General features: G+C 58.1%; 3 protein-coding genes and 1 pseudogene across 3 annotated transcripts; 1 reads left to right on the forward strand and 3 right to left on the reverse strand.

The window, feature by feature from the left end:
* Positions 1-3,146: 3,146 nt before the first annotated feature.
* Galr3 (galanin receptor 3) lies at positions 3,147-6,929 on the reverse strand. Its single transcript, XM_078052771.1, has 3 exons — positions 5,988-6,929; positions 4,745-5,122; positions 3,147-3,931 (listed from the first exon to the last, which is right to left on the reverse strand). Exons 2-3 carry the CDS (start codon positions 5,101-5,103, stop codon positions 3,175-3,177), a joined length of 1,116 nt encoding a protein of 371 aa, XP_077908897.1. The 5' UTR covers positions 5,104-5,122; positions 5,988-6,929; the 3' UTR covers positions 3,147-3,174.
* Positions 6,930-7,646: 717 nt separating this feature from the next.
* Positions 7,647-9,892, forward strand: LOC101967169 (uncharacterized; annotated as a pseudogene).
* Gcat (glycine C-acetyltransferase) lies at positions 9,885-16,232 on the reverse strand. Its single transcript, XM_005322265.3, has 9 exons — positions 16,037-16,232; positions 13,974-14,104; positions 12,530-12,631; positions 11,948-12,094; positions 11,350-11,504; positions 11,145-11,227; positions 10,854-11,025; positions 10,465-10,586; positions 9,885-10,204 (listed from the first exon to the last, which is right to left on the reverse strand). Exons 1-9 carry the CDS (start codon positions 16,230-16,232, stop codon positions 10,053-10,055), a joined length of 1,260 nt encoding a protein of 419 aa, XP_005322322.2. The 3' UTR covers positions 9,885-10,052.
* A 485-nt stretch (positions 16,233-16,717) lies between these two features.
* Positions 16,718-18,903, reverse strand: H1-0 (H1.0 linker histone). The gene has a single exon (XM_005322266.5). The coding sequence runs from the start codon at positions 18,810-18,812 to the stop codon at positions 17,898-17,900; it is 915 nt and encodes a 304-aa protein (XP_005322323.4). The 5' UTR covers positions 18,813-18,903; the 3' UTR covers positions 16,718-17,897.
* Positions 18,904-19,435: the final 532 nt, after the last annotated feature.

The following is a 19,435-nucleotide window of genomic DNA, read 5'->3' on the forward strand; positions in this document are numbered from 1 at the left end:
TGTTTGAACCGTCTGCTCTTGCAGGTATTTCATCACCCCCTGAAGCAAACCCAGGAGCTGCTTGAGCCAACTCCAAGCCCAGCGGCAGGCCATCCACTTTCCTGCCACATCCGTGGCAAAAATAATTTCCCAGCCTGGCCCAGGACGAGCTGGTTTCCCACCTAGGGCTCAGAACGGACCTTGGTGTCCTTCCTCCCAGCCTGTCCCCAGCAACCCTGCAGCTTCTGAGCTGCATCTCTTGGGGGCACCTCCCCTCCCGGAAGCCTGCTTTCCCCACATGCCCTCTCTGCCTCCCCTGCTGACCCCCTGCTTCTACTGCACGAGCCCACTTATTGCTCCTGAGCCCCCTGCCTTGTGCGGGTTGCTGCCCACCTGGTGCGCCTTTCCCACCTCCTTCCTGAAAAATGCATGTTAAATGTCACCTATGGGATTCCTGCTGGCACAGCCCAGGAAGGCAGGCTCCCCACTCTGAGCCCTTTCAGAACAGGGTGTGTCCATGTTACCGGGCTGTCCTTTCTTCGGCATTTGGACGTCCAGTCGGACTGAGCACTCCTGGAAGGCAGGGACCAGGGTGAGCGCAGGCTGTCTCTGTCTTCTCCCAAGCCTCAAATGTTTTGAGGATCAAGAAGAGAAAGAAGGTCAGGGTCAAGTCTTCCTTCCCGGGCACCCCTGTCCTCCTGTATCAAGTATCTACTGTGTGTCTGCCATGTGTCAGGCTGCACAGTCCTCTGCTACTTGGGGACCTGGACCTCCATGTGGCTTCACTGGGTCAGAGAGACCTCAATCCCCAGAACCAGGGGATCTCAGACTGCCAGCCAGGGCCCTGGGCCATACAACTGCTCTCACCAGCTGAGCACAGTCCCAGAACCCAGGGCCACTGCAGAGGGTTGCTCTGACCAGCTCCTTTCCGGGAATTCTTGCAGGTCCCAACTCCAGTCTGGCTGCTCTCTGGCCAGGTGATCTGGTCTCCTGTCCATCCCAGGCACCTACCTGTTCACGCCAACACAGAGCTGTGCAGCTGCCACCCAACCTAGGACACTTGGTTCCCACGTCAACTTTGAGGGCACCCACAACCTGTGGTGCAGTGAACCTCGTCTGCTACTCTTCCCTGTTTTGCCGAGGCTGCCCGGGCTGCCCTGCAGTGATCCCTCAGGCCTAGTTGGATCCCAGCCCTGCAATTCATTTTCTGTTTAATATCCTGGTCATATTACCCCTCTCCTTATGCCCCAGCTCGCTCTTTCTTTCTTTCTTTCTTTCTTTCTTTCTTTCTTTCTTTCTTTCTTTCTTTCTTTCTTTCTTTCTCTCTCTCTCTCTCTCTCTCTCTCTCTTTCTTTCTTTCTCTCTTTCTTTCTCTTTCTTTCTTTCTTTCTCTTTCTTTCTTTCTTTCTTGTAATTGTAGATGGACAGAATGCCTTTATTTATTTATTTATTTTAAATATTTTTGCAGTGCTGAGGATCAAACCCAGTGCCTTGCGTATGCTAGGCAAGCGCTCTGCCACTGAGCTACAGCCCTAGCCCCACCAGCTCTCTTTTTGAAAATGGAGACGCTCTCCCTTTCCTGCCAGGGTTGGTGAGGCACAGGAGAGGGCAGGATGATGGCTCAGTCACACTGGGTGCTTTGTGGAGGCAGCATTCCACCCCTTGCCTCCAGGAAACACCCCGACTGCTGTGTCCAGAGTCAGCTGCGGGAACCTAGGCAGAGACGTGGGGGAAGAGTGCCGGGCTGGTGCGGGAGCCTGGGCCAGGCCCTGGAAGCATGGCTCCTCCACCTGGCCTCAGACTCCCGCTGCCGCTGTGACCCCTGGGTCTGTGGCAGGTGGCAGCAGTGATGGAGACGTGGCAGCTGTGTTTTGTCAGGGAAGGTCCTTCCTGGGTGTCCCAGCCAGGAGGTATAAATAGTGGGGAGAAGGAAGCCGCAGGGCCTCAGGCCTCAGTCCCAAAGCTAATAAACATTATTGATGTGTGGGGAGGGAGGAAGGAGGGGCAGCTTTAGAACCATCGAGACTGATTTATTGGTTAATTAGTGGTTTCTACAGCCACAGACTTCCCCACTGCATGTGGGGACAGGGAGGGAGGGGCCACAGGGTAGCCATGACTGCAGGGAGGCCAGCTGGGACTGCAAGTAAAACTCAGTGTCTTCCTAAGCCAGGAGCACTGAGGAGCTAAAGGAATACTGCAGGATGTTTGGCCCAGGGAATGGACCCAGGACTGACTGGAAAAGGGAGGCCTGACTGACTGGCCCTGCTGCCTGAGTAGCCAAGCAGATCTCTCTCTCTCTCTCTCTCTCTCTCTCTGTAGGCTATTGAACCCAGGGCTTCACATATGTTGGGTAAACACTTTACCAGGCCCCAGCCGTCTTTAATTTTTATTTTGGGATAGGGCCTCACTAAGTTGCTGGGGCTGGTCTTGAATTTGAGATCCTCCTTCCTCAGCCTCCCAAGCAGCTGGGATTACAGACATGTGCCATGGTACTTGCTGCAGAACACTCTCAAGGAAAAAAACTGGGAGCTCTCAGAGTTTTTGAGAGCATCCAGTCAGCTGTGGGAAGCTGGGGAGCTGCACGTTTGGAAAGTGAAGTAGGAAGAACCGAGAAAAACTGGGAAGCATGGAAATGGAGAGGAGAGGCCCCCAGAAGTAGAAAAGGAAGCCCACGTAGTAGAAAAGGTCAGACAGCCATGGACTTGAATCCAACTCTACCAAACACTAGATATGTGACCTGGGACAGATCACTAAGGCTCTCTGATCCTTGACTGCCGTGGTTGTAAAATGAGGCTAACCCTCTTTACCTTGTAAGGCTGTCTTAATAAGGAATGTAGAGCTTGTACGTATTCGCTGTTAACTGCTAGTATCCAGTTACTTAGGACAGGGTTTGGGACAGAGAAGGGGCTGGTACAGACGATGGAGGAAGCAGGGCCTGAAAGGTGGGCCAGATGGATGGGTAGCAGGACTGCTCTCCTGCCTGGCTGGCTCTGGACAGGGCCAGGGCGGGACACTTTGTGATCTGCTGTGGAGCTTAGATAAGTCCTGCCACCCTGTTAGAGCCTCCTCAAAGGGCTCTTGGCCTTGGCCCGGTCCCCTAGCCCAGTGGCGTCTTGCCCTACAGGAAACGGCCCGACAGACAGACGGATGGACAGATACCAGCAGAGTCCAGGAAGGCAAGGTTTATTCGGGGCCTCAGGCACACAGGGCTCGCCCGGCCTCCCCAAGGCGGGCGGGCTCCCCGCTCCAGCCGCCCCCGGCCAGCAGCCTCCCGCGAGGCCCAGCGCCCCCGGGGCAGACGGCGGGACCCGAAGACGCCGGGCGGACGCGCCGGAGGGCGCGGCGGGCGCTCGCGGGGCAGCGGGCGCGGTGGCGGCGGCGGCGGCCGCAGGGCCACAGGCGGCGGAAGCGCGCGCGGAAGTGGCGCGAGGCGAGCGCGTAGACGAGCGGGTTGAGGCAGGAGTTGGCGTAGGCGAGGCAGTGCGAGGCCAGGCGGCAGGCGTAGGTGGCGGGGCTGAAGGCGAAGCGGCCGTACCAGAAGCAGAGGATGAGCGCGTGGTGCGGGCCCCAGCAGAGGGCGTACAGCGCGGCCACCGCCAGCATGGCGCGCCCCGCGCGGCCCGTGGCCCGTCGCCGCGCCTCTGCCGCCGCCGCGCCCGCGGGGCCCACGGCGGCCCACAGGAAGCGCAGCGTGCGCCCGTAGGCCAGGCTCACCACGGCCACCGGCAGCAGGTAGCCCGCGGCGAAGGTGGCCACGTCCAGGGCGCGGCGGCGCGCGTCCTCCCAGGCGGGCACGCAGAGCTCGAGCGCGCCGTAGCGCACCGTGCCGTAGTAGCTGAGGTAGGGCGCCGAGAAGAACGCCGCCAGCAGCCACACTAGGCCCACGGCGGCGCGCGCGTTGCGCGGGGTGCGCAAGGCCCGAGAGCGCAGCGGGTGCCGCACGGCCAGGTACCTGCGGGCGGCGGCGCGGGGTCAGCGGCGGCCTTCCCCCGCCGGCCCGGGTCCATGCCCCTGCTCAGGGGTCCTGTGCCGGGGTGGACCTGGAGCTCCTGGACTGACAGTGGGGGGATCCTAAGGACCCAGGGCGCTATCACGCTACGTGCTGAGAGCCAAGCCTGACACCTAGCAAGGGCCCAAACGCCCTTCGATGTTATTTTATTTTTTGGTGTTGGGGATTAAACTCAGGGGCGCTAGACGCCCCCCCCCAGCCCTTTTTATTTTTTATTTTGAGATAAGAGCCTCGCTAAGTTGCTGAGGTTGGTCTTGAACTTTCAATCCTCCTGTCTCAGCCTCCCAAGGCCCTGAGATTACAGGCGTGCACTTAGACTTTATGAATTCTTAGATGTCCAGAATTCTTTCACATCCAAATCAAGTAAGGGTGAAACAAGTAATTGCCCAAGGTTATCAGCTAGGCACTCAGCCTGGGTTTGACCCCAAGTTTCAAGCCATTTGATGCAGGTGTCAGCATGACCGGGGCCTGGAATGATCAGTTGCAAAATATCTTAAAACATTGGGAATTTCTTTTGCCAAGAATTTCACCTCCTATGTCAACTCTTGAGACTGAAGAGATGTCCCCTGGACTCTATAATGTGTGTGTGTGGGGGGGGGGGGCAGCATGGTCCCCTTAGGCATGCCCTGCAGGGCCCAGAGAGCTCTCCTTCCCTCCTTCCTACCTCCCTTGTCCGTCCCCGATTCTTTCCTTTCTAAGTTCAGTGAGAATCTGTGCAGGTCTTCCCTCCCCAGCTGGGCCCCAGGCACAGCCCACCTGTCCACTGAGACGGCAGCTAAGGTGAAGCTGCTGGCATACATGGTGAGGTAGATGAGCAGGTGCACGGCCTTACAGACGAGCGCCCCGAAGAGCCAGGCCTCCAGAGTGTAGATGGCGGCCTGGAAGGGCACGCAGCACAGGATGAAGCAGAGGTCAGCCACGGCCAGGTTGAGGATGAACAGATCCGTGGTGCTGCCCGGCTCGTGCCAGGTGCTTGGGCCTGGCTGCAACAGCACAGCCAGCACCAGTCCATTGCCCACTGTGCCCAGCAGGAAGATGAGGGCAAAGACCACAGGCACTGCCACGGCCCCCACACTTCCAGGGCTCTCCAGCGAAATGTTCTGGGCATCGGCCATCTCCCCATCAGATGGACACCTGGGGAAGAGAAGCTGGAGTCCTCAGGCAGTGTGTCCCCTGCTCTGGGCACTTGTCTTGGAGGCCCTAGTTCCCCTAGCCTGGGTCTGGCCAGGTGTCCTGGACTGGAAGCTCATGGGTAATGGTGGAGAGGGGCAAAGCCAAAAGTCACCACTGGGACCCACTGTGTATGAGCAAGTCCCTGGCACAGTCACATTGGTGGTGGGGGGATGCAGTTCTTCAGTTTCCTAGGGAACACTCCTGTGACCCAGGGTGCAGAGGACTCTGAGTTATTGACGGACACCTTCAACTCAGGAGGCAGATGAAGACCGACAGAACAGGGTGAAGACATGGCAGATGGGGGAGGGGCAGCATCAATCCCAGGAGCTTGATATATTTCCCTTATTTCTCGATGGGGCTCTAAAGCTCAGGGGAGACCCTTGGACATGGGTTCAGGACTTTCTCTGGCTGGTAGCCTGAGCAAAATGTGTGACATCCCTAAGTCATTGGTGAGTCTGGTCTAGTGAGATTCCCCACGAGGGCAAAGGTAGGAAAACCATATGGTCTTTTCTGAGCATGGAGAAATTGAGGCCCAGAGGGGGAACAGGGTGGTGAATGGCACACCTTGGGTGCATCTGTACCCTGGCTCCTAGGCCGGGGTGCTCATCGGAGGCTGTAACAATGGTACCACTGACAACCTTATCTTTGCCCCATCCCGGAGCCCACATCTGCTACCTGTGGATCCCCTTGCATGCTGGGACAGTGGGGTAGGAATGGATTAGGAGCTGGGGTAGGGAAGCAGGGAGGAGGGAAGAAAGGCACCATCTGCTCCCACCCAGGACCCAGCATGCAGCAAGCCCCCAAGCCCAGAATGGGCAGCACCCACCTCAGCCCTGGGAACTGGGCTCTCCTGGGTGGAACGGCCAGGCTAGGGCTGCCTCCTGGCTCAGCGGCTGCCCCTTGGTGCCTCCCTGCAGGTACAGGTCTGCCTCCTACTTCTCCCTTCGCCTTCAAGGCCCCTCCTCTCCTCTGCCCCCGTCTGCAGAGTCCGACTTGGGCACTCCCTCCAGAGTAGCCACCAGCCACCCGTGCTCAATCCCTGACTCCCCGGGGTGGCATGCTCTTCTGCCTGGCTCTTCTCTGCCTGTCTGCGTTGCTGCTGCCTCATTCTCTCTTTCCTGGGAGTAACCCATTGATCTCGCTCTCTGAGATTGGTTATGTAGTTAACCCCTTGGTGTCCAGAGCCCAGCACATTCCTGACACTCCCACCTCCATCCGCCCTGCCGATGACTCCACCCCTTCTCCTCTCCCCTCTCTGCTCCAATCCATACTAAGCAAGGACAGGATTCCTAGTCCTTGTGCATGTGTGTGGTACTGGGGATTAAATCCAGGGGCCCTCTGCCACTGAGCTGCAACCCACCACCCCCACCCACACACACTTTTTTGAGACAAGATCTCATTAAGTTGCTGAGGCTGATTTTGAATTTGTGATCCTCCTCTCAGCCTCCAGAGTAGCTGGAATTATAGGAGTACACCACCAGGTCCGTCTGAATTCCTAGTCTTAAAGGGCTTTCCTGAGCTGGGAAGCCAGTATATGAGTACCCTTCCTGTAGACTTCAGGTAGGACCTCCTCAGGCCCTTGTGAACCCCCAGAAACCCATCTCCCCTAAACTTGTTCCAGATGGTTCAGGAAACTGTCCTAAGAGTTTCTCTTTAGTTTGAGAGTAACAGGGAGCTAATGAAGGTTCTAGAGCAGGGACATGACCTGCACATTTTATTTATTTATTTTTTTTAGAATTTTTAATATTTATTTATTTTTTTAGTTCTCGGCGGACACAACATCTTTGTTGGTATGTGGTGCTGAGGATTGAACCCGGGCCGAACGCATGCCAGGCGAGCACGCTACCGCTTGAGCCACATCCCCAGCCCTGCACATTTTATTTTGAAAGAAGTTTATTCTGACCTGGCTGCCTGGCATGACCTGCCGGCCTGCACAGACCATGCACATCAAGCTGCTCTGGACACAGAGATACCTACTCAGAGCCTCTTCTCCAGGAAACAGCCAAAGAAGTGAAAAGGTCTAGGTGAATGGCTATGTGATTCATGGGGTGCTGGCCTGGACCCTTGGAGGAGTGGCACATAGCCAAATGCACTGGGGTGCCGTGCAGTGGACTGGATTCATAACCAGGAGGTTGCTGTCATATTGGACAGGTGTGGTGAGGCAGAAGGCAGTTTGCCCTGAGTCAGGAAGGGTCTTTCTAGAAACTGACTGGGAGGGGAGACTGTAAAGAGTGCTGGCAGAGCTGAGGCTTCCATTGGAGGCCAGAGGAGCTGGGGAAGATCTTGGGATCAGTTCCTAGGAGGCCAGGGCTGTTCACCAACGCTCAGAGGTGACTCTGAAGCCCTGCATTACCAACTCCAGATTTAGAGAATCTCCAAAATTTTGGAGATAGAGATTGAGCGAATTAGCATTGTAGGATCTTATGATCCCTGATCAAGGGAATTTGTAGGATTCTAGGCTTAGTGCAGTAGGTTTTTTTGAATCATGGACAGTATTAGCGTGGAAACACCCAGAACCAGTTGGAAAGCCCCTGAGATCCATGATCAGCGGCCCCAGGTTCCTAGGGAGCCCCCTGCCCTCAAGGCCTCTCCTCGAAGGGGTTGGGCTGGCAGTACTAGGGCCAAGGGCTTCTGGCACAGCAGATATGATAGCAGGGGAGGAGGGGAAGAGGAAGGAGGAGAGGCGATCACGGAAAGTGCGGCTGGCAGGCTGGGCAGGCAGGACTGGCATGCGGTCATGACCCGAGCTTCAGGGTGTACCTACTGCCACCTTCTCCCCTTGCTCCTGCTGCTGCTCACCGCCTTACTCATGGCCGCGCCCTTCAACCAGGTGCCCGGCAAACAGGAAGTGGACCACGAGTCCTGGGAGCGGTCCCCAGAGCTCTGGGCCCCACAGGACGCCGACTTGCAGCTGATCCGCAGCCGGCCCTCGGGTCCTGCAAGGCCCTACAGCTTGTCGCGGGCGGTTGGCGACTACCAGTACGCGCCCAAGCCGAAACGCAGGCGCCCGGATCGGCTGCCGAGTCTGCTGGGCGCCTCCTACGATCCCTTCTGGATGACGGAGGAGGAGCCTCACCGTGGCCGACACCCGGAGGGGCGGATGGGCACGCTGAGCCGCGAGCTGGCCCACAGCATGGAGGGCTACCGCGGCCAGCTGGCCCGGGAGGTCGCCAAGCTGCAGCTGCCCGCATTGCCGGCCCGGGAGCCCAACACCAGCACCGGCGCCTGGGAGCTGCGGGAGGCTGCGAGCATTCTGCACCACTGGCTGGTGGACCTCGCTTCCTGTGGCCTCACCTCAACTTGGGTAGATCTGGGACCCGTTTTCTGGCCCCGCTGGGTCCGCCACACCGACTGCGATGCGTCGCCTCCCGCTTGTTCCTGGCCGCCTGGCATGACCTGCCGGCCTGCACAGACCATGCACATCAAGCTGCTGGCCTGGCACTGCTGGTTGAGGCCCAGGCTGCCACCAGGTCAGGCACACTCTCTGCAGCAGTGCGCATGGCCCAGGTGCTTTACCTGGTAGTAGCGGCCTGCAAGTGTTCCTGCCGCTGATGTGGCCACACCTGCCGGCCATGCCGCCTGATCCCCTTGGGCATCATGACCTCCTGCGCGACTGCAGCCGCTTGGCCCCAAGCTCCTCCCCATCGTAGGCTACAATGCCCCAATCTCAACTTTAAGCACCCTCAGGATCCAGCCAGAGCTCCCCCAGGGCTGGAGGTGCCAGAGAGTTAATGACAAAGAGCCTTTCCTCCCATGTGACACACCAGGCAAACTATGAGCTTTCCAAGGCCACGCCACGCTGGAGCTGGAGCTGCACTGACTCAGAACTCAGTCCCCACCCCCACCAGCACCAGGAGCCTGAGCCCAATGCAGGCACTCCCCTCATCCTGTGACGCCTGTAGGACCAGGGGCAGACCAGGGGCAGCGACTGTGGCAAAGAGGCTGGCACCCCCAATAGGGGAGCGGAGAGTTGTTTGGGGCGGGGAAGGGAGGATGGGGCCTTGGAGCCACAGATCGTCCCTCCAGGCCTTGCTTGTGGCCGCCGAAATCACCGCAGTCCAAGGCCACCAGTCTGAAGTGGGCGGGGCAGACGGCAACCATGCAGCGACCCAAGCCTGAAATAGCTGCGCCCTCTGGCGGCTGATCATCAGGCAGTAGGCCTGGGAAGGAGCGCAGTGGAAGAGCCTAGATCACAATGTAACAGCCGCTCTGTACAGTAGGGCAAACTGGGACACACAGGAAATGGGGCTTGCCCCAGGTCATGGAGTCAGGGACAAAGTGGTCTGGAACACAGCATTCCAGATTGTCAGGGGCTTCTCAGTAGTGAGTCACATTCTTTTCTTTAGGGCCTAAATGCCCTACCTCTCCTCCCAAACGTGGTTTTGGGCACGCCATCTCTTCTTATCTGGGTACTAGAGGATATTCTTTGGATGGGGCGCAGAGGACAAGGTGTCCACCAACCCTAGACTTGGGGGGCTGCAGAACAGGGTGAGTGGCATGGGAGGGGGTACGCAGGGCTGGTTCCCAGCATAACATAGCATCACAGAATGCAGCTGAGCCAACATGGCCCCTGCTTATCTCCCAGACACTCCTTTCTGTCTTCATTTGGAGAGGAGATCAGCCCTGGGAGGGACAGTCCTCTTGCAGGAGGCTTCCTTGCAATCCTGGCTCCTGTCTACCCTACCACCGGACTGGGCCCCACAGAGAATAAAGCAGACCGGAGTCACAGCACTTCTCACACTGTTGTCTCACACCCTTGTGGCACAAGCATAGGCCTTCTCTGAGCCAGCCCCAGGATTTGGGGTCAGGGGTTAGAGCCTCTGGCCTGATCAAAGGCCCCCCATTTTGCGGTGGCAGTAGGGGATCTTGGCTCTGCCGCTGTGCCCGGCACTCAGGGCAATGCTTTGTGCAAGCGCCCCACCTCCACAAAGGCCTCCACACAGCGGTCAATGTCCTCCTCGCTGTGCACCGCTGAGATCTGGACCCGGATCCGCGCCTTGCCCTTGGGAACCACAGGGTAGCTGAACCCGATGACAAAGATGCCTGTGGAGGTGGACAGCAGAATGCAAGAGCTGCACGGGCTCCAGGGGACACCACACCCAGTGCCGGCTCTCCAGAGGCCCGAAGAGGGCCAGGAGCTGCCCAAGGTCTCAGATATGGTGCTGCCCATGTCTGGGGTTGTGGGGCGGGACCCACAGCTGGTCTAAGAGAGGGGTGGGGTGGGGGGAAGGGAGACCTACAGTCTTTGGGTTCCCATTTCTTTCCTCTTAGGATCCCTCGGTCCTCCTGCCCCAGTTCCTTACCTCTCTTCAGCATGTCATCAGCCATGCAAGAGGCCAGCCGGGCGTCACCCAGCATTACAGGGCAGATGGGGTGACTGGCTCCCGAGATGGTGAAGCCAGCAGCCTCCATTTTAGTGCGGAACCTGTGGGCAGAGCAAGACAACTGAGGGACATTCACAGGGCTCCTGGGTACATGGCTCAGGATCTGTGCCCAAGTTTGCAAGATGAACCAACAAAGACAGAGGCACAGACCCTACAAGGGAGCGGGAAGCAGACCCAGGGCAGGCAGGAGAGATGGGGGAAAGGCAGGACTGACGGGGGACACGGAGACTTCAGGAGGAGCCTGTGGCCCAGGAAGCCCTCACCACACCCCCACTCTCCGCCTGCCCCACCCCTGATGGGAACCGCACCGCTGGGTCTTGGCAGCCATAGACTGGACAATGGTGTTGCTCTCCATGAGCAGGTCCAGGGCCTTGGAGGCACAGCCCACCACAGCAGGAGGCAGACTGTTGGAGAAGAGGTAGGGCCGGGCCCGCTGCCGCAGCAGGGACACCAGAGGCCCAGGTCCTGTTGTGTAGCCCCCTGAGAACATGGGAGGGGCGTGGGGTTGGTCAGGGCCCAGAGCCCAGCCCCGTCCCCTCCGGAATACAGTGAGTGCTGTCCTCTGCCACCCCCCACTTCCCTGACACCCCTCCGGGCACCTGATGCTCCACCCAGCGCCTTCCCCAGGGTGGAGTTGACGATGGTGACCTGGTCCATCACGCCCAGCAGCTCATCTGTGCCCCTGCAAGGAAAGCAGCCACTGGTCTCCTGAGTGCCACCCGTGGGGCAGGCTGGGGCTAGCCTCCTGGTTTTCCACCCACCCTCAGAAGCCCCACCCAGGCCTCAGGGGCCACATGCTCCCACCGTCCTGTGGGCCCCAGGAAACCGGTGGCATGACATTCATCCACAAAGACCAGGGCACCATATTGAGAGGCCAGGCGGCAGATGTCCTGCAGGGGGGCGATGTCACCATCCATGGAAAAGGCTCCGTCGGTGGCCACTAGGCGCAGCCGGTGTTTCTGCGGGGAAGACAGGAAGGCGGCGAGCGCTGTGGTGAGCTGGGCCTAAGCACCTGCCCTGCGCTGCCTGGGGGTTTGAGAGGCGGGCACCAAGGTTCTGCCACTTTTTGGCTGCAAATCCTCTCCCCCGCGAGCACCTGACTGAGCCCTACACCTCCTCAGGGCAGCCTGGAGCCACACATAGCCTGGGCAGTGAGCAGTGTCCCAGGCGCCACCTCCTGGGTCAGGTCCCAGAGGGCAGGGTGAGGTGGAGCCAGGTCCTGCGCTGTTTCTACCCGTCCTTGACGGTGCCCGTTGCCCTGAAGATAGCCAGGCGGCTGAGGCTTTGGGTTGGGATCCTGGTGGCGTCTGGTGGCGTCAGACCTCCAGGCTGGAGGGAGCCTCCCCAAGTCTCAGCGCCTTCACCAGGGAGGCTGAGGGCAAGCTCCAGGGCCTCATCCCACCTGGGCCTCCTTTAGCTTGGCTTCTAGGTCAGCCATGTCCAGGTGCCTGTAGCGATACTTGTGGGCCTTGCACAGACGGATGCCGTCAATGATGGAGGCATGGTTCAGCTCATCCGACAGCACCGCATCCTCAGGGGTCAGCAGAGCCTGGAGGGGGCAATCGGCAGAGTCATCACCCAGCCACCTCGGCATTCTCTCTCCTTCATGATGCCCCCCCAGGTCAGGATTTCACTGCCAGCCAGGGCACTCCTCTGGGCAGGGAAGCAAGGCCCCTCCACCTCCAGCTGGTTCCCAGTGCCCACTGCAGGGCTGGACCAGGGCCCTCCTCCGGTGAGAGCAGGTGAGACATGGCCTGGTGAGTCCCAGGCCCCGCCAGCCCCAGCCTTCTTCCAGCTGATGTCAGTTACCCCCAGATGCTCTAGAAGCGGGGCTCCTTGCAGCCCCAGGCTTCCTCCTAGAATACCTGCGGGGCCCAACCATGACCTCCATAGGAAAGGGCACTGGAACTTCCAGGAACAGCAGCCGCATCCTGCTGGGTTCCCCTGATGGCCCACCCAGCTCCCACCCATAGCCTCCACACACCTCAAAGAGGCCAGCGTTGGCATCGAAGCAGCTGGGATAGAGGATGGCATCCTCCCGCTGGTGGAAGCGGGCTATTTTGGCTTCTAGACTCTTGTGAATGCTCTAAAAAATGGACACAAGCCACGTAGGTATTCATTCCTGTGGAGTCCTGTGGGACTAGTCCTAGAAGACAGAGGCTTAGAGAGCCTCAAACAGACCCAGCCCAGAACCCAGGAGGCTGCAGCCTCAGCCTTGCCCACCTGCCTTCTACAAATGAGCTACACTCCCAGGCCCTTGATCCCTCTTTCTGCACCGCACAGGGTATCCCAGAGCTGGCAGGAACCTGACACATGGTTCCTACTGAGTTGGGGACTTGCTAGGTTTCCTATCCTGGATGGACCTCATGGTGGAATCGTGGGTGCTGATGGGAAAGAAGACATCTTGCTTCCTTTATTTACTTAGAAACAGGGTCTTCCTAAGTTGCTGAGGCTGGCCTTTAACTTGTGGTCCTTCTTACTTAGCTTTCCAAGTCACTGGGATCACAGGCTGGAGAAGATGTCTTCCTAATAGCAAAAGGAGTGTCCCTTTGGTGGCTTCATGACAAAGAAGACTCGGGCGTCTGCATCTTAGATTTGAAAGCTATTGGGTCTGGCTGGGGGTTTTATTGGAGAGTATCTATCTAGATGGGAGACAGGGATTCTGCCTGATGTTCATTTCACCCTTACTTTTCTTCAAGAAAAAAGTGAGCCAGGCTACCTGGGTTCAAATTCCACCATGACAAGCGGTATATTTTTGGGCAAATCACTTAACCTCTCTGAGCCTCCATGTCCTCGTGTCAACCACAGAGATCAGAAGAGCATCTAACCCTCAGGATTATCAAGAGAATTAATGAGTTAATACTTGTAATGTCCTTAAAAGAGTATTTGAGGGGCTGGGGCTCAGAGGCAGAGAGCTTGCCTAGCATGTGTGAGGCACTGGGTTCGATTCTCAGCACCGTATATAAATAAATAAAATAAAGGTCCATTGGCAACTAAAAATAAAAAATAAAAAAGGATTTGACACATAGTAAGCACTGAATATATTTCATGTTTAACATAAACATATTTTATCACTCAAAGTAAACAGTAGCCAAAATTTACTAAGTGTGGGCCAGGCACGGTTATAAGCATTTTTACATGTACTAACTTGTTAATTTCTACAGTCCTATTAAGTACTATTTTCCCCAATTTACCAGTGGAGAAAACCATGAGGAACTCTGCTCTGCAGGTGGGGAAACAAGCTCAGACAGGTAAAGTTTCTTATCTGGAGGTGTCTTGGCCAGAGGCCTGCGCCCAGCCTTTCTCCGACCTGCTCTGGGCAAACACAGGCCCAGAACACTGGGACTAGCTGAGCTGGCCAAAGCAGCCCTGCTGGCTGTGGGAAGCGGACAGCTGGGGCCAGCCGCCCCCCAACACCCACTGTGTACCTGGGTCCCGCAGATGAAGCGGACTGAGCTAAGGCCAGCTCCAAACTCCTGCAGAGCCTGCAGGCCAGCCTGGATCACCTCGGGGTGGCTGCTCAGGCCCAGGTAGTTGTTGGCACAGAAGTTAAGGATCCCTGAAGAGGAAGGCAAAAAAGGGACACCTCAGGCAGGGCAAGGAAGGGCCTGGAAGGTCACAGCGCCAGGCCCCGGGGAAATGGTCCACAGAGGAAAGGAACCTGGATTCACCTTAAGAAAGCTACAACTACACAGATACTCCATTCTGGGACAGAGGCTAGGACGGGGGCTGGGGGTCCCCCAGGAGGCAGTGAGTCCAACACTACAGAGGAGGCAGATTAGTGAGGGGTCCTGCTCAGGCTGCACTCGGGGAATCACATTCCACCTAAGGAGGAACTTAGCCCTTCGTCACAGGCTTCTCCTGCCCCGAAGACCCCACCAACCTCTCTTCTAGATCTTGGATTCCTTGTGGGTAAAAGGAGAGGGCTGGGTCAGATGCCCACTGCAGGGTTTTTTTTGTTGTTGTTGTTGTTGTTTTGATACCAAGAATTGAACCCAGGGGCACTTATCCACGGAGACACATCTCCAGCCCGTTTTTAAAAAACATTTTATTTTGAGATAGCGATTTGCTGAGTTGCTTATGGTCACGCTAAATTGCTGAGGCTGGCCTTGAACTCATGATCCTCCTGCCTTAGCCTCCTGAACTGCTGGGATTACAGGTATACGCCACTGTGCTTGGCCCCACTGTGGTTTTGATTCCAGAGTTTTTTGTTGTTCATACAGAATCACCACCCCAAGGGTGGTCCCTGAGGCCCTGGTCCTCAATTATAAAGCCCAAAGGGAGCACAGCTGACCTGAGGAGAAGCCTGAGGCCTGAGGAGAGGATGGTTCTCAGCCTGAGCAAGGTGAAGACAGGATGAGCACTTGGCCTAATTTCCCATCTTTGGTGCATGTGTGTGATGCTAGGGATTTATCCTAGGGGTCCTCTACCCCTAAGTAACATTCGTAGCCCTTTTTTATTTTTAATTTTAAGACAGGTCTTTTTAAGTTGCCCAGGCTGGTCTTGAAGTTGCGATCCTCCTTCCTCACCCTCCTGAATAGCCAGGATTACAGGTGTGCACCAGCCCAGCTAACATCCCATCTTTTGATTAAGTATCTCTGTGTTCATTTGGGCCTTTCCTTAGATTTGGTCTGGCTGGACTGCACTGATTGGAAGACGTGGTTTCTACCTCCAACATTCTTTTTTGCCCTCATCAATCTATGCTTCCTGTGGGGGAAGACAAGGATTTCCCAGACTTCCAAATGAAACATCAGTACCAAGGAGTTCATGCCTATTTCCTAGTCAGTCAGAAGCTTCGGGAGCCTGTTGATAACCATCACCACTCATCTGAGGCCAGCACAAATAGGATGGGCAGTGACCACTGAGTGCAGTGACATGAGGAAGACCTGGTTCGGACAATGCATGGGTGGCTTCTGTAGCAGCCCTGGAAGCTCGCTGGTTTTGACTTGACTCTGAAATTGGCCTCACTGGCCAGTTAGCTGAACTTCCAGGTCCAGATTTCCACAACTACCCACAGCCAGCTGGGGGTTTCTGGGCAAACTACATCTCTGAATTCCAACTTCTACAACGTAAATGACATTAGTCACTCCTAGGGACCAGCAGGAGCCCACGTGCGAAAATTAGTAGAGGCCTCTTCACAAAGCAGCCGCTTAAGAACAGATTTTTTCCCACCACCTTTCCCTGGAACCACACGATGGGAGGCAGCTGGATCTCTTTTTCTCACAGTGCTGGGTCTAGGCCTATCCCTGCCCTCTGCCAAAAAGGTGCTCCAGGGTAAATCACCTCCCTGCGACGAAACAAGTTTAACCAGGTTAGAGCTAACTCTGGGAAGCCATGGCAGCCTGGCAGATGGGAAGGGGAACCAGAGCTCTATTATGCAGGCGCCGTTCCCAACCCCCGCCCCGACTCCAGGATCTCCATTACTGTGCTAGCCCTGGACAAGCTCTCGACCACCCAGCCAAGTCCGACGACTCCCAGGAGCGGAAGTTACCTCCGGAGACGCCATCCACATGGATGTGCGGCCCCTGGCGGGAGGTGATGATCCGCTCACTCTTCCAGGTGCCAGCCGCGCGGATCCCTTCCAACTCCCCCTCCAGGATGCCGCGCAGTTGAGCCACCGCTGACTGTGAGCGGCAGCCGCAGGGAGCCCGGGAGAGCGCAGCACGCCAGAAGCCGCCAGCCCACATCGCGTCCACCGCTCCGGTGCCCGCCAGCCAGCCCGGAGCCGTGCACACGGCAGCCGCTGGCTGTCACGTGGCCGGGGGCCGGGCCGCGGCAGCCTATCGCAGCGAGAGGCTTCCTTCAAGGGGCGTGGCCGGGAACCCGCGGGGCGTGGCAGTATCAGCCAAGGACGAAAGTGGATTGATTTCGTAAAGAACCCGAGGAAGTAGAGCCCACCAGGTCCCCCAGCTCAATCCCATCCCCCGCCTACACACCCACCTCTTAGAAAGGGGGTGCCCCCCGGGCCCCAGAGGACGGAGCCTAGACGGAGCCTGAGACATGTTCTACACCCTCCAGTCCCAAAGTTTCCGTCCAGCTCTCGGAACCCCCCCCACCCCCGGGCATTCTCAGGTGCAAACTGGGCCCCAGACGTCCTCAAGCGCCCAGCAGCCCGACGGCTCCGCATTCTCCTCCCGTCTTAAAGGTATTAAAAAAAAAATAGACCACTACGTTTTTGTTTTTTTCCATTTCCCAATTTTATTTTAAAGTTTTAAAATTACAACGACAGCAAATCTTTTCCCGGCACGAATAACACTTGTTAAAAAAAAAAAGTGGGAAGGGAGGGGGACGCGCAAGTGCGCGATTTTCTTATTAAAAACAAGAGGAAGACAACTGTACAGGTTTTTTCCTCCCAGCTCCCGGTGCGAAACGTGAGCACGAGCCCTGGACAGGCGGACACAGACACATGCACAGACCCAGCTGCTAACGCTACTCGGCAAAGCCAAAACCGACTGCAAGTCTGACGGCCACTCCCCGCCCCTCCCCCTCCCCCGTCTACGCTACTTATAAAAGATTCACAAGTAAAAAGAGGTCGGTCGGGAGGTTTCCTCAAGTGGCTAGTGAGACCTAGTAGAGCCACGTCTTACACAGGAGGGACCACAAAACAGTCCTCCTAGGGCACATCCATCAGTTGTGTGGAAAAACCCAAGTTAGCAGAGCACACTGAGGCACTTGGCTGGCTGACTACCCTCCCTTCCCCAAAAGTTTCCACTCCCACTTAACAGGGGACTTTGCCAAGCCACAAAGACCCTCCGATGCCTAGTTTCCAGCTGAGTGGGAGAAGCATTGGCTTCTCCCTACCAGCTGTCACCTGGACCCCTTCCCCTTCCCTAAGACAATAGAGGCCACTAGGGCAGATTAACAAAAGTGAGGAGGAACTGGCCACTGCTCACCACCGGCAGGTCCACCTCTCTCCTTTGCCACTGGTGGCTGCCACCGCTTTCCTCCCCGCAAAGGCTCTGAGACTCTCACAAGGGGCGCCCAACTTCAAGACACTCCCCCAGCGCCCCAGTTCCTGGGCTCCCTCTTGTCCAGCCAGAACAAACTGCCTCCCGCACCTACCTTCAGAGCAAACAAACCACCCAAACCCCTGACCCCAGAGACTAGCGAATCCGCAGAACACAATGTGCAAGCACATCCCGGCACCGCACAGCCCGGGTCTGTCGCCGCTGTCCTTGCACCACTGTTAAGGAAAAGGGGACTGTCCCACAATTTTTGAGGAATCCAAATTCCGTCTCATAAAGTCAGAATAGAATGGGGCAAAGGGTTGCAGAGGAGGACCGAGAGGGAAAAGGAGGAGAATATTTACAGAAAACAGAGAGGAAGGAGTGTCCACAGAGAAGCCTTGGCCGTCACTTCTTCTTGCCGGCCCTCTTGGCACTGGACTTGGCTTTGGGCTTCACTGGTTTGGCCTTCTTGGGCTTGGTGGCCTTCACGGGCTTGGCTTTGACGACCTTGGGGGTTTTGGCTTTCCTGGGCGTGGCAGCCGGCTTCTTCTTGGCCTTCTTGGCTGGGGGGGCTTTGGGCTTCTTGCTGGGGGCTTTGGTGGCAGCCTTCTTGGGCTTGGTTGCCTTCTTTGGCGTGGCCACCTTCTTGACTTCTTTCTTGGTCTTCTTGAAGGCCACGGACCTCTTGGGCTCGTCGCTCTTGGCCAGACGGAAGGACCCCGAGGCACCCACCCCTTTGGTTTGCTTGAGGACGCCGGTGGTCACCAGGCGCTTGATGGACAACTTGATCTGGGAGTCGGCGTTCTCCCCCACCTTGTAGTGACTCTTGATGTACTTCTGGATCGACTGGCGAGAGGAGCCGGCGCGGTTCTTCTCGGCCTGGATGGCAGCCACGATCATGTCTGAATACTTGGGGTGGTCTGTGGACTTCTTGGAGGCCTTGGCCCGCTTGGGTTTGGCCGCGGGAGTGGACGTGGAGTTCTCGGTCATGGTGGCCCTCCTGCTCCTGCCGAAGGCTCCTGCCAAAGGACTAGCCCTCGTCGGAGGCGGAGCGAAGCCTGACTTGGGGTCTGCTCTCGGGCCCCTGACCCGCGGGCCAGTGCGGGGTCCGGCTGGCGGGGGTGCGGGCGAGGGCTCGCGGCCTCTCCTGCCGGGCGCGGGTCTCGGGAGGGCTCGCCGGGCCGGCTCTGCGTGGCCCGGCCGCGCGGGTGTGCGCTCGGCTCGGGCGCCGGGCTCGGGCTCAGGCTCCTGCTCAGGCTCTGCCTCCGCCTCTTCTGCCTCCCTTTTCCCAGCTCCGCGTCTGGCGCTCGGGCGGCGCATCCGGGTATTTAGCGGCGGCGGGCGGACCGCGGTGAGGACAGGGCTGCTGGCTGCCTGCTCCCGGCCCGGAATGGCGCCGCGCCGCCGCCATCTGTGTTTCTTCCGCCGAGCAAATCCGACCTTTCCCCCCGGCCCGGGCCTTCCCGCCCCCCGCCGCCGCCCGGGGCCGCTGCCCGGCTCCCTGGGCTTCCCTGCTGGGCAGCCCGCCGGCCCCGCCGCCGCCCCCCGCGCCCGCCACGCGCCCCAAACGGCGCCGAGGACCGCCGGGGCGCCGGCACATTTCCCCTTTGCGGGGGGCTGGCTCTGCGGGGCCGGGGAGCACCGCGGCGGGAAGCACCCCGTTGCAAAGCTCCCCCCTGGGGCTACCAGCGACCCGGCTCCCGGCCCGCTGCGACGCCCCCCGGCCCCGCGGCGCGGCTGGAAAGCAGCCCCAACTAACACACGCGGCCCCGATAGGGGAGACTCCCAGCCGGGCTGAGCCGGGACAGGGGGGAGGGGTCGCTTCCCCGGGGTCCCGCCACCTCTCGGGGGTCACCCCTCCCCCGACCCCCCCGCACCCCTACCCCCAGTCAGTCCACGGGCCCCCCGAGGAAACTTTCCCTGGAAGAGTTGGAAGAGCACTT

The sequence above is a fragment of the Ictidomys tridecemlineatus genome, chromosome 6 (genome assembly GCF_052094955.1).
Source record: "Ictidomys tridecemlineatus isolate mIctTri1 chromosome 6, mIctTri1.hap1, whole genome shotgun sequence".
NCBI lineage: Eukaryota > Metazoa > Chordata > Mammalia > Rodentia > Sciuridae > Ictidomys > Ictidomys tridecemlineatus.